General features: G+C 47.9%; 1 protein-coding gene across 3 annotated transcripts in view; it reads left to right on the forward strand.

Annotated features, from left to right (window-relative positions):
- NUP188 (nucleoporin 188) overlaps nucleotides 1–14,027 on the forward strand; it is a 62,961-nt gene that overhangs the window by 43,423 nt on the left and 5,511 nt on the right. For 2 of the 3 annotated variants that reach the window (XM_054501160.2, XM_063650401.1), the window contains 12 exons: nucleotides 119–247; nucleotides 577–716; nucleotides 2,653–2,759; nucleotides 5,703–5,909; nucleotides 6,031–6,200; nucleotides 6,877–6,946; nucleotides 7,364–7,431; nucleotides 7,827–8,022; nucleotides 10,657–10,734; nucleotides 11,044–11,129; nucleotides 11,660–11,805; nucleotides 12,113–12,294. In XM_054501160.2, coding sequence (XP_054357135.2) covers nucleotides 119–247; nucleotides 577–716; nucleotides 2,653–2,759; nucleotides 5,703–5,909; nucleotides 6,031–6,200; nucleotides 6,877–6,946; nucleotides 7,364–7,431; nucleotides 7,827–8,022; nucleotides 10,657–10,734; nucleotides 11,044–11,129; nucleotides 11,660–11,805; nucleotides 12,113–12,294 — 1,579 coding nt within the window. The remainder of the gene's footprint in view (nucleotides 1–118; nucleotides 248–576; nucleotides 717–2,652; nucleotides 2,760–5,702; nucleotides 5,910–6,030; nucleotides 6,201–6,876; nucleotides 6,947–7,363; nucleotides 7,432–7,826; nucleotides 8,023–10,656; nucleotides 10,735–11,043; nucleotides 11,130–11,659; nucleotides 11,806–12,112; nucleotides 12,295–14,027) is intronic. The other variant, XM_054501161.2, reaches the window with a different exon arrangement.

Genomic DNA, 14,027 nt, shown 5'->3' on the forward strand with positions numbered 1-14,027 from the left:
AGCTGGTCTCCAGTGTCCAGTAGGTTAGGTTAGCCACCCTAGCCTAATTGGACAATGCCCTTCCTTCCAAGATACACTGAGTGGTTCCCTGGTAACTCAGAACACCTCTGTCTTCCAGTCATACTCCCAGCCTGCAGTCTCTCTGCATCTGCAGCCTGGCATACACAGAAGCAGGACAGACAGTTATCAATATCATGGGCATTGGCGTGGACACCATTGACATGGTGATGGCTGCTCAGCCTCGAAGGTAGGGCTCCTTCTCCACGTTCCCTTTGTTTGTCTTTATTGTGCCTGCATGTTACTAATAACTCCAGTTTAACTTAACTTGCAGTAGCTTTTAGAAGATGACATTGTTCTTCCTAGGACATAGCCTTTACATACCCTAGTGGCTGCTGTATAGACTGGCATATAGCGAAAGGAGTTGATTACTCCTCCTCTCTCCTAGTTTGGACTGGGGCCTCTAACAGAAGCTGTTGAACTCTGGGATTATTGTTGGAATCTAATTCATGAGAGCACATATATTGCGAATGAAGTCATACTGTCTGAATCATCTTTGGTTTCCATTTGGCACCCTAGTGATGGGGCAGAGGGCCAGGGGCAGGGCCAGCTGCTGATCAAGACAGTGAAACTGGCATTCTCCGTCACCAACAATGTTATTCGGCTGAAACCTCCTTCTAATGTGGTGTCCCCCCTGGAACAGGCTCTCTCACAACATGGTATGTATTTCTCTTCCAGTCACAACATGGTATGTATTTTTCTCCCCGTCATTTCTGCTCATAAATACGTATCTTAGGCAGTGTTTTTGGATGTCAACAGTATTTTCTGCTTCTTGAGGAAGTTTGGGAATGATTACCAGCTCCTTTCCTGAAATTGGAAACAAAAGGACTAGATGGTACTTTATTTCTGCCTCCTATTGATGATAGAATAATAGTTAAGAATGCAGATTTGAAGTCAGACTGCCTTGGTTCAAATTTTGTATCCAATCAACTGTGTGACCTTGGGTGCATTATTAAACAACTCTGCCTCTGATTTCTCATCTGTAAAATGGGGATAATGGTACAGGTTGAGTATCCCTTATCTGAAATGCTTGGGACCAGAAGTGTTTTGGGTTTCAGATTTTTTTTTCATATTTTGGAATAGTTGCAGTATACTCACCAGTTTAGCATAAATCCAAAATGTTCCAGTGAGCATTTCCTTTGAGCTGTAGTTAGAGATTTTGACACATTCCAGATTTTTTTAAATTTTTTTTATTTTATTTATTTATTTTTTTTGAGACAGTCTAGCTCTGTTGCCCAGGCTGGAGTGCAGTGGTGCAATCTCGGCTCACTGCAGCATCTGCCTCCTGGGTTTAAGTAATCTTCCTGCCTCAGCCTCCTGAGTAGCTGGGATTACAGTCATCTGTCACCACGCCCGGCTAATTTTTGTTTTGTTTTGTTGTTTTGTTTTGTTCGGTAGAGACGGGCTTTTGCTATGTTGGCCAGGCTGGTCTCAAACTCCTGACCTCAGGTGACTTGCCCTCTTTGGCCTCCCAAAGTGCTGGGATTACAGGCATGAGCCACCGTGCTCTAATTTCAGATTTTCAGATTATGGATGCCTGTAGTATCTTCCTAATAAGATTATAATAAAGGGCTGGGCATGGTGGCTCACGTCTGTAATCCCAGCACTTTGGGACGGTGAGGCTGGGGAGGATACTTTGAGTCCAGGAGTTCGAGACCAGCTTGGGCAACATAAGGAGACCCCCATTTATATCAAAACAAACAAAAAAAAGTAGCTGGGCCTGGTGGCATATGCCTGTGGTCCTAGCTACTCAGGAGGCTGAGGTGGGGGGATTGCTTGAAGCTTGGCAGGTCAAAGCTGCAGTGAGCCATAATTTTGCCACTGCACTCCAGCTTGGGCAACATAGTGAAACCCTTTCTCAAAAAGAAAAAAAGATAGGCTGGGTGCAGTGGCTCACACTTGTAATCCCAGCACTTTGGGAGGCCGAGATGGGCGGATCATGAGGTCAGGAATTTGAGACCAGCCTGGCCAACACAGTGAAACCCCATGTCTACTAAAAATACAAAAGTTAGCTGGGTGTGGTGGTGGGTGCCTGTAATCCTAGCACTTTGGGAGGCCGAGGTGGGTGGATCACTTGAGGTCGGGTTCGAGACCAGCCTGGCCAACATGGTGAAACCCTGTCTCTATTAAAAATTTTAAAAATTAGCTGGGCGTGGTGGTGCACGCCTGTAATCCCAGCTACTCGGGAGGCTGAGGCAGGAGAATTGCTTGAACCTGGGAGGTGGAGGTGCAGTGAGTCGAGATCGCGCCACTGCACTCCAGCCTGGGTGACTGAGTGAGACTCTGTCTCAAAAAAAATTAATAAATAAATAAAAATTAATAAATAAATAAAAATTAATAAAATAAGCACCTATTTTATTCAAAACGTATCTTTGCTGTTGATGAATTGGGTTGAACTGTTTATCCCCAAATTCTGACTATTCTTTTGCTCCTCAATAAGAGAAGGATACAGCCACCTAGGTTTGCTGTAGCCCTCCAAGTACTTGAGGGTAAATTCCTTCACATACATACTATGGGTCTTTTTTGAACAGCCAATGCTCTAAGGACTTGAATTAGGCACACTTGATATCTAAACTGTTTCCTGTGCTGCTTTAGGTGCTCATGGAAACAACCTCATTGCTGTTCTAGCCAAATACATCTACCACAAACACGACCCTGCTTTGCCACGTCTTGCCATTCAGCTGCTGAAACGTCTGGCCACGGTAGGATCGTACTTCATGCACACACGCTGTTTATATGAGGGTGTTTTTTTCCCCCTGATTACAAAAGACATGCTCAGGCCACGTGCAGCGGCTTACGCCTGTATGTAATTCCAGCACTTTGGGAGGCCAAGGTGGGAGGATCACTTGAGCCCAGGAGTTCAAGACCAGCCTGGGCCACATAGTGAGACCCCATCTCTAATATAGAAAAAAGGAGAAAAGGCTGCGTGCGGTGGCTCACACCTGTAATTCCAGCACTTTGGGAGGCTGAGGCAGGTAGATCACAAGGTCAGGAGTTCAAGACCAACCTGGCCAAGATGGTGAAACCCCATCTCTCCTAAAAATACAAAAATTAGGGGGCCGGGCGTGGTGGCTCACGCCTGTAATCCCAGCACTTTGGGAGGCGGAGGCGGGCGTATCACAAAGTCAGGAGATCGAGACCATCCTGGCTTAATACGGTGAAACCCTATCTCTACTAAAAAATACAAAAAATTAGCTGGGCATTATGGCGGGCGCCTGTAGTCCCAGCTAATTGGGAGGCTCAGGCAGGAGAATGGCGTGCACCAGGGAGGCGGAACTTGCAGTGAGCTGAGATCGTGCCACTGCACTCCAGCCTCGGTGACAGAGCGAGACTCCATCTCAAAAATTAGCCAGGCATGGTGGCAGGTGCCTGTGATCCCAGCTACTCGGGAGCCTGAGGCAGAGAGTTGCTTGAACCCAGGAGGCAGAAGTTGCGGTGAGCCGTGATCACGCCACTGCACTCCAGCCTGGGCGACAGAGCAAGACTCCGTCTCAGGATAAAAGGAGAAAAAAGACATGCTTATTGTAAAATATTTAAATGTTACAAATAGATGTAACAGGAAGTTAAGATGCCCTATGACCTCCTTATTCCAAGAATCCCTATGGGCAGGGGGATATGCCATGCTCCAGATTTCTTTTTTTTTTTTTTGAAACAGGGTCTGGCCATGTCTCCAAGGCTGTGCTCCACATTTCTTATCTGTGTTCTTGTATTTTAAAAAGTATTGGCTGGGCACTGTGGCTCACACCTGTAATCCCAGTACTTTGGGAGGCTGTAGCAGGTGGATCACGAGGTCAGGGGTTCAAGACCAGCCTGGCCAAGATGGTGAAACCCCATCTCTACTAAAAATACCAAAATTTGCTGGGTGGCAGGTGCCTGTAATCCCAGCTACTCAGGAGGCTGAGGCAGGAGAATCGCTTGAAACTGGGCAACAGAGGTTGCAGTGAGCCGAGATCACATCACTGTACTCCAACCTGGGCAATAGAGTGAGACACCGCCTCAAAAAAAATAAATAAATAAAAAAGGTATTTGGGGCTGGCCGTGGTGGCTCACGCCTGTAATCCCAGGACTCTGGGAGGCTCAGGTGGGTGGATTGCCTGAGCTCAGGAGTTTGAAACCATCCTGGGCAACACGGTGAAACCCCATCTCTACTAAAATACAAAAAAATTAGCCGGGTGTGGCTGCGTGCGCCTGTAGTCCCAGGTACTCAGTAGGCTGAGGCAGGAGAATTGCTTGAACCCGGGAGGTGGAGGCTGCAGTGAGCTGAGTTCGCGCCACTGCACTCCAGCCTGGGCGACAGAGTCAAAAAAAAAAAATTTGAGTGTGTACTTTTGTTCTTTATAAAAGCAGAATTCCTGGTACTATTTTTTTTTTTCGAGACAGAGTCTCGCTCTGTTGCCCAGGCTGGAGTGCAGTGGTGCGATCTCGGCTCACTGCAAGCTCCGCCTCCCGGGTTCACGCCATTCTCCTGCCTTAGCCTCCCGAGTAGCTGGGACAACAGGCGCCTGCCACTGCGCCTGGCTAATTTTTTGTATTTTTTTTAGTAGAGACGGGGTTTCACCGTGGTCTCGATTTCCTGACCTTGTGATCTGCCCGCTTGGCCTCCCAAAGTGCTGGGATTACAGGCATGAGCCACCGCGCCTGGCCCTTCCTGGTACTGTTTTTCTTTTGAGACAGTCCCACTCCATCACCCAGGCTGGAGTGCTGTGGCATGATCTCACTGCAGCCTCCACCTCCCAGGTTCATGCGATTCTCCTGTCTAAGCCTCCCAGGTTGCTGGGATTACAGACGCCCACTACAACACCCAGCTGATTTTTTGTATTTTTAGTAGGAACGAGGTTTTGCCATGTTGGCCAGGCTAGTCTCGAACTCCTGACCTCAAGTGATCTGCCTGCCTCAGCCTCCCAACATGCTAGGATTACAGGCGTGAGCCACTGTGCCTGGCCCCTGGTACTGTTTTATGACTGGCTTCCTTCACTTGATACTATATCAAGCAGTCTTGATATGCTTGATGCCACATGGGGACATTTGGATTTCCTTCATTCTTTTTTGTCTTTTTTCCTTTTTTTAATTTGGACTTCCTTCATTCTTTTTAATGTTTGCATATCACATCCTAGAATGGATGCATCCTGATTTATTTGGGCTACTTTCTGTCTTTCACTATTACAAGCAGTGCTGCAGTGAACATTATTATCCCTACCACCCTGTAAACATTTGTTTACAGTTCCAAAGATTTAGGTAGGTATAAATGAACATGATATTTTTTATTAGATATTTCCAAATTACCTTCCAAAAAACATTGTAACAGTTTATACTTCTAACACCAAGTATTCTGTCCTTGCTGCAAGGGCTTCATCATTGTTTAGTCTTTGCCAATCTAATAAGCAAAAAAAAGTTTCACTTTTCAGTTTGTATTTATTTAACCATGAGGGAAGTTGAGCATTTCTTTATACTGATTACTGTCTTTCCTGTGTATTTGGGGGCATCTCATGCTTGTTTGTGGTGATGTCCCTTTTAGCCCAGAGCTGTAGTCTGGATGCTTCCCTTTCTGCCAATTTTCTGGGAGCTCTTCAGTGCCGTTCTGCGGGAGCCCATTGAGGTTTTTGTGGAAGCAGAGCTCTAAGCCTGTGTGTTCCGGTCTCCCCCAGGTGGCCCCAATGTCAGTGTATGCTTGTCTGGGCAATGATGCGGCTGCCATTCGTGATGCCTTCCTGACCCGATTGCAGAGCAAAATTGAGGACATGCGCATCAAAGTCATGATTCTAGAGTTCCTCACGGTTGCAGTAGAGACCCAGCCAGGCCTCATCGAACTGTTTCTGAACCTGGAAGTTAAGGATGGCAGTGATGGCTCAAAGGTAAGCCTGTAACCTGGGATGACGCTGGGAGTTGGCTCACTGGGAGGCAGATGCTGGGCTCTGCAAGTACAGCTGCTGGCAGTGGCTGTGGAACTGAACTCTTACCTGTCCCTTCTTGCAGGAATTCAGCCTTGGGATGTGGAGCTGTCTCCATGCAGTGCTGGAGCTAATTGATTCCCAACAGCAAGATCGATACTGGTGCCCACCCCTGCTGCATCGTGCCGCCATTGCCTTTTTGCATGCTCTGTGGCAGGATCGGAGGGACAGTGCCATGCTGGTCCTCCGAACCAAGTAAGTCTGCCTCTGGGAGTAGTTTCATTGTTCTGGTCTATAAAATGGGAGTAACAATAGCTCTTATCCCAGAGGTTTGTTGTGACAGTTCACTGGGAATAAGAGTGCTTAGTCCTAGTTCAATACCTGGGAGTTTTACACTAATTCTCTTTCTAATGCTGCTGCAAGTATTAAGGATCTTTAAATATTAAGCACCTGGAAGGTTCAGTTGCTTTTGTGTTCCTGCCTTTTGCTAACTAGCTGCATCAAAACTCATTATTCTTGAGAAACAGTAGATTCAGGAGAGAGGGGCTTGCTCAAGTCACTGGATTGAATGAAACATTCTGTTCTATTGGACCTGCTGGCACAAAGGGAAGGAGTGTTAAAAGGCTAAATTTGGGAGTCTGCTGTCTTATCTCCCTCCCTCCTCTTCTGTGGGGCTTTTGGGAATCTACAGTGGAAGGAATCTTGGAGTTTTTGTTGATCAACTCTATAATGCACAAGTGTGATTCATAAGAGGAAAATGTAATTTTATCTATGGAAACCTTTCATTTATATAGGAACAACTGACTTATCAGACACATATTAGGATTGAGACTGGTAAAATATGAAGTGACCACCAAAGGGAGCTTGAGAGAGGAGAAAATGACTGTGAGAGGGAAAAAGTTACGATTTCAAACATTTATTTCCTTTTTAGACCCAAGTTTTGGGAAAATTTAACCAGTCCGCTGTTTGGAACCCTTTCTCCTCCCTCTGAAACATCAGAGGTAAGCTGTGGCAGAGGGCAGGATGGTGGCTGCAAGTCCCTGGGAGGAAAGGCTGTGGGCTGTGAGATGGGGCTGTAGACAATGATACCTCCCCTAATTAAACAACAGAATGTTCTCTTCACTAGAAACGTCTTTCTCAGGGAAGTGCCTGCTTTCTGTCCCGTTGATGTCTTGCTTTGGGAAGGAAAGTGGTTTGCAGTACTGTGTGTTGGTGGCTCTGTGGTCTTCTCCATTCAGTTGGAGACATTGTGGACCTAACGCTTCTGCTCTTGCAAGTCAGGCCATTCACATTCAACAGGGGTTGTACTAACTTGTTCTGCAAGTGTTGGGCCCCTGCTCTGTTCCTTGTTTGATATACTGGGGGAGATTAGTGATCAGAGATGTGATAATTGCCTGTTCTGCCATCTGTCTCCACAGCCCAGCATCCTGGAAACCTGTGCCCTAATCATGAAGATAATTTGCTTGGAGATATACTATGTAGTTAAGTGAGTACTTTCCCCTCTTGAGATTTTAACTGAAGGTTGGGGGAGTGGGAGTTGGTGGCCTACCACTGGGTGCATGGCTGGAAGAGCCAAGGCAGAGGAGAGAACTGGTTTGGAACCATTCATGGAGGGCCAGTGAGCTGTGTTCCTGGCCAATCCACCGAAGGCATTTATGATTGTCAGAAGGAGTTATTGTGAAACAAACTCCATGCAACTGGGATTTTATGGAGGAGGAATCCTGGAAAGGCCTCAGCCTAACCCACACGTTGAAGGTGTCCTGGAGCCGCCTGCCTTTAAGCCCATGCGAGGTTGTTTTCTCTGCCTCAGCAAGGGTCTGTACCCATTATATTCCCATCTGCTTTGAAAATCTAACTGGAGGTTTTTTCTTGACAATGTAGGGGTTCATTAGACCAGTCATTAAAAGACACACTGAAGAAATTTTCCATCGAGAAACGCTTTGCCTACTGGTCAGGGTATGTCAAGTCATTGGCAGTTCACGTGGCCGAAACAGAAGGCAGCAGCTGCACCTCCTTGTCAGAGTACCAGATGCTGGTGTCCGCCTGGAGGATGCTTCTCATCATTGCCACCACTCATGTAAGACCCTTTTGGGGAGAGTTTTCACTTTGGTACCTTAGCAATGATGCGTTGAGATGCCTAGCAGATAAAGCTCCTTGTGAGGAAGAATTAATCAGGGTTTATCCCTGAGAGCTAAACTGTAATAGGTTCTATGCCTAGAGATTGGGACTGTGGGGTATTTGAGGGTGTTGGGTCCAAGAGACCATTAAGAGGAATGCAGAGAAGTGATTTGAAATCCTTTCAGAGATCCTAAAGTCTCCTGTACCTCCCTTAGGCCTTGGCTGGGTCTTAGCTGCTCCCTGGCTGCATCTGCCTCTTGTGCAAAGGTGTAACTGTAACTGTCTTCTCGTGCTGTGTACCTTGTAGACGCTAGGTCAATAAATACTTGTTGACTAGTCAGCAGGGAGCTGTGACAGCTGTAGCAGCACCCTCTCTAAAAAGCAGTTTGTCATTGGTTCTAGAAACTGCATTTCCTGGTCTTAGAAAAAGAACAGAGGCCATTGTCTCTGTACTCTACTGGGAGTTGGTTTTGAGAGAGAGAGAGATAACATCTGGAAGTAACGCATTGTTCTTGGCTTTTTTGTGGTTTGACACCATCACGCTGTATCATAAGGACTTGGTATTGAAGTGTTCTTCCTTGGGGTATCGAAATTAATTTTTTTTTTTTTCTTGAGACGGAGTCTTGCTCCGTCACCCAGGCTGGAATGCAGTGGTGCGATCTTGGCTTACTGCAACCTCCGCCTCCCGGGTTCAAGCAATTCTCCTGTCTCAGCCTCCCAGGTAGCTGGGATTATAGGTGCCCGCCACCACACCCAGCTAATTTTTGTATTTTTCGTAGAGATGGGGTTTCATCTTGTTGATCAGGCTGGTCTCGAACTCCTGACCTGAGGTGATCCACCCACCTCAGCCTCCCAAAGTGCTGGGATTACAGGTGTGAGCCACCACGCTTGGCCCAGATTAATCTTTTGACTTCATGAACAACTTCAGCTTGATAGATGCCTACTTGTTCCAAGCACCTCCTACATCTGTGAGATTTGTTGCCTAGTGCCAGACTGCCCATATGCTTGGAGCTTTGAGCCTAGGAGGGGCAGGTTTGTGGCTACTCTTGCTGTGGCATAGTGGTTTTGGACCCTTAAGACTCTATACACACTTAAAGGCTCACCTGTCTTTGAGAATGGTTGATTCCCCAGGGTATAACCTTTATGTCACCTGCCTTTTAGGCCCTAGTTAGGCAGCAGTTCTTGAATTGTAGCTCTGAAAATCGCACCGTCCTCTTTCCCCAAAGGAAACCTATCTGACTCTCTGTCTCACCTGTCTACCTATACAAAAGAAAAGAAAAAAAAAAAAGAGAAAGAAACCTAAGTCCAGGATGTTGGTCACCCATTTATTCTCTTAATGGCATTAGTGGAATGCTTCCAGGCATTGGGATACAGCAGTGAATAAGGCAGATAAGATCTTTGATCGCATAGAGAGTGTCCTATGATGGAGGAGGTAAATTATAAACAAATTCACCAATAAAAAATATGGTTTCAGATAGTGATAATTTGCAGTGAAGGAAATAATTAAAGTGCTGTGGTAATGAACACATGAGATAGAAGTAGTCAGGGTGGCCTTCTCTGAGTGGTGATGTCCCATCTGAGAGCTGAATGTGTGAAGAAGCCTTCCAGGTGGAGCCCGTGGAGGAGAGAAGTCTAGGCAGATGGACTTGGAAGTGCAAAGTTCCAGCAGTGGAAAAGAGCTTGATATGTTCACGAAAGAGGCAAGCAGCGTTGGACTGGAGTGAGCACAGATGGGACTGATACTACAGTCAGTTGGACCAGATCCTTTGGGGTCTTTGTACCATGTTGAAGAGCTTGGTTTGCGTTTCCCGGGCACTGGGAAGCCTTTCAAGGATTCTAAGCAGAGGGAGGACAGAGTCTCAAAGAGGAGGTGAACCTGGGCTTGATTCTGACCATATCTAAGGGTCGACAGAAGAACAGCAGGGCCTTCAAGCCCTATTTTACTTTATTCTTTAGGGGACACGATCTCATTATGTTGTCCAGGTTGGAGTGCAGTGGTGCGATCATGGCTCACTGCAGCCTCAACTTCCAGGGCTCATGTGATCTTCCCACCTCAGCCTCCCAAGTAGCTAGGACTACAGGCATGCACCACCATACCCAGCTAATTAAACATTTCTTGTTGTTGAGATAGGGTCTCATCATGTTGCCCAGACTATAAGCCCCATTTTATTTTATTTATTTATTTAAGACAGAGTCTCGCTCTGTCACCAGGCTGGAGTGCAGTGGTGCGATCTCGGCTTACTGCAACCTCCGCTTCCTGGGTTCAAGCAATTCTCCTGCCTCAGCCTTCCAAGTAGCTGGGACTAGAGGTGCGCGCCACCACACCTGGCTAATTTTTGTATTTTTAGTAGAGACAGGGTTCCACCATGTTGGCCAGGATGGTCTTGATCTGACCTCATGATCCGCCCACCTCAGCCTCCCAAAGTGTCAGGATTACAGGCATGAGCCACCGCGCCCGGTCTATATAAGCCCTATTTTAAATCAGGGAGACTGTTTTACCAATGACTAATTGCCTAGCAAAGGACCCCATGTTTCTTGGCCTCTAAAATCTGGAAAATTTTCCCAGCTGAAACCTTTTTCTGTTCCTTTGCAGGCAGATATAATGCACCTGACTGACTCTGTGGTGCGTCGTCAGCTCTTTCTTGACGTGCTTGATGGAACCAAAGCCTTAGTAAGTGTGTCTGGGAGATTTCACATTTCTCCCAGGGAGGTTGTCTTTGAAGTCAAATAGCAGAGGTCATGAGTCTGCCAGCCAGCCGCACAAATGGTCAGGTCACAGGGCTCACGCTGGCCTGGGAGGCCTGAGGCTGTAGTGGGCCAGCAGAGCTCTGCTGCTGCCATGCCAATCCTGGCTTCTCCCCCTCCACTCCACTCCTGTGAGCTCACTGCTGGGGAAGAAAGGCAATGAGGCCAGAGGTGCCCTGTGGATGGCATGCGAATCTTTCCAATGACTTATGACTGGTGTGCTGTCTCCTCTCAGCTCCTAGTTCCATCCTCAGTGAACTGCCTTCGCCTTGGCTCCATGAAGTGCACTCTGCTGCTTATCCTCCTCCGGCAGTGGAAGAGGTGAGGCTGTGCCAGGAGAGGCAAGCCCAAGGCCAGAGCCTTCTTGTCAGTGCCTGCTTGCCTTCCTGAAAGGGAGAAATAGTGGGTGGAAGCTGGGCTGGTTTTCCATCTTGAGGAATGGGAGTGACATAGCAGATAGGAGGTGAGGCAGACTGAGATGGAGCAGGGGCAGTGTGTGGCCTTTTATGAGGTATTTTGTCTCCCTCCCCACCCCGTATTCTTTTTTTTTTCTTATTTTTGAGATGGAGTCTCACTCTGTCGCCCAGGCTGGAGTGCAGTGGCACGATCTCGGCTCACTGCAACCTCCGCCTCCCACGTTCAAGTGATTCTTCTGCCTCCCTAGTAGCTGGGATTACAGGCGCGCGCTACCATGCCTAATTTTTGTATTTTTAGTAGAGACAGGGTTTCACCATGTTGGCCAGGCTGGTCTCGAACTCCTGACCTCAGGTGATCCACCCGCCTTGGCCTCCCAAAGTGCTAGGATTACAGGCATGAGCCACCACACCTGGCCCACTCAGTATTCTTTCTAGAGAGTTAGGTTCTGTGGATGAAATCCTTGGACCCTTGACGGAGATCCTGGAGGGAGTGCTGCAGGCCGACCAGCAACTCATGGAGAAGACCAAGGCCAAGGTGTTCTCAGCATTCATCACAGTGTTGCAAATGAAGGAGATGAGAGGTGAGGGGCAGAGGCAGGGGGAGCAGCAGCTGCAGTCTGCCCACTCCTGCTGACAGCCAGGCGGGGCTTCCTTCAGCTTAGGGCCACACGTTTCTTCTGGGACTTTTGAGTTTCCAGTCTTGGAATTCTTACCCCAAGAAAGCTATTTTTTTCCCCTCACATGTCTCTCCCTCCTCTCCCACTGGACATATGCTGTCCCTCTTAGCTCCCTACTACATCCCCAGCCCCTTCCTAGGAAGGAAACCTTGGTATACAGTGAGAGTTGGCCTGGTGAGCATGACAGCGTCCCTCCCTGTCTATTCTGCAGTAAGTGACATCCCCCAGTACTCCCAGCTGGTGCTGAATGTCTGTGAGACCCTCCAAGAGGAAGTGATTGCACTCTTCGACCAGACCCGCCACAGTCTGGCATTAGGCAGTGCCACAGAGGACAAGGACAGCATGGAGACTGACGACTGTTCTCGGTCCCGGCACAGGGACCAGCGTGATGGGGTGAGAGAGTGCCCTAGAAGGCCATCCGTCCTTTCCGCTGCCCGCCAGCTCTGTGCCTGACTCTGGGGATAACTAGTGAGCAAGACAGATAGTCACTGCACTTCTGGAGTTCACGACCTGGTGGGAAAGGTTAATAGATGAGACACTGCAGAAGAGCAGAAGCAGCCCATTGCACTGCATGAGAGAAGTGCAGGGAGAGCCTAGTCTCACTTCTAACCGGATCTGGGACTTAGGTGCCTTTTCAGCAATGACTTAGGGATTGTAGTGGCGGGCAAATGCAGGATCCGAAGTGAAATAGGAAATGATGTAAGGCTTTTAAGCAGGGGAAAAAATTGATCTGATTTTTACTCTAGAAAGATCACTCTGGACTTAAACTCCAGGCCTCAAGCCATCCTCCCAGCTCAGCCTCCCAAAGTGTTGGGATTACAGGCATGCCCAAGAAAGATCACTCTGGATGCAGTATTGAATAGTATTTTTCAAATTATGGGATCATGACCTATTAGAGAGAATCTTGAAATTAGCACATTTTGTTACAACCAGTTTTTTTTTTTTTTTGAGACAGTCTTGCTCTGTCGCCCAGGCTGGAGTGCAATGGCGCGATCTTGGCTCACTGCAAGCTCCGCCTCCCGGATTCACGCCATTCTCCTGCCTCAGCCTCCCGAGTAGCTGGGACTACAGGTGCCCGCCACCACGCCTGGCTAACTTTTTGTATTTTTCATAGAGATGGCATTTCACCATGTTAGCCAGGATGGTCTCGATCTCCTGACCTCGTAATCCGCCCACCTTGATCTCCCAAAGTGCTGGGATTACAGGCGTGAGCCACCATGCCTGGCGACAACCAGCATTCTTTTAAAATAAAGTAGAATAAAATGTTTAAGAAAATATCACTGTGCTTTGTGTGATGTTAGGGTAGGTATTATTAGTGAAAAACTGTAAACGTGTACATGAGGGTACAGTCTTAAAAAGTCTTTATGAGCCAGGTGCAGTGGCTCAAGCCTGTAATCCCAGCACTTTGGGAGGCCGAGGTGGGCAGATCACGAGGTCAGGAGATCGAGACCATCCTGGCTAACACGGTGAAACCCTGTCTCTATGAAAAATACAAAAAATTAGCTGGGCATGGTGGTGGGCACCTGTAGTCCCAGCTACTTGGGAGGCTGAGGCAGGGGGATGGCATGAACTCGGGAACGGAGGTTGCAGTGAGCCAAGATCGCGCCATTGCACTCCAGCCTGGGGGACAGAGCGAGACTCCATCTCAAAAAAAAAAAAAAAAAGACTTTATGACTCTGGGTCATGGCCAAAAAGAAGTTTGAAAGGCCACTGGTACAAGGATAGATTAGAGAGGATGGAGCAGGACCATTTAGGAGATGGTTGCAGTAGCAAAGCAAGAGGTGGCATCGGGCAGGGTCGTAGGGGTCCCTCAGACTCCATGTGGCAGAGTTGGTTGGAGTGTCCAACATGGGACAAGAGGTGGCACTGACAAGGGTGGTGGCAGTGTGGGAGGTGGGAGGGAAGAGGCGGGGGTGGCTCCAGTCAGTTTAGGGTTGGTCATTAGATTGGCTGGAGTTGCTGCTATTCATTGAGAGCTGGACATAGGAGAGGGGCAGGATGGGAGAGAGTGCATTCTGTGTTACTCAAGCTCACTTAGCAATGTGCGTACCCAAGCAGGTCTTGGGCAACCAGGCCCACAGCTGCCTGTCATCCTCTTCCTCCTCCTCTTCTTCTTCCCCCTTTTA

Source organism: Pongo pygmaeus, chromosome 13 (assembly GCF_028885625.2).
Source record: "Pongo pygmaeus isolate AG05252 chromosome 13, NHGRI_mPonPyg2-v2.0_pri, whole genome shotgun sequence".
In the NCBI taxonomy this organism is placed as follows: domain Eukaryota; kingdom Metazoa; phylum Chordata; class Mammalia; order Primates; family Hominidae; genus Pongo; species Pongo pygmaeus.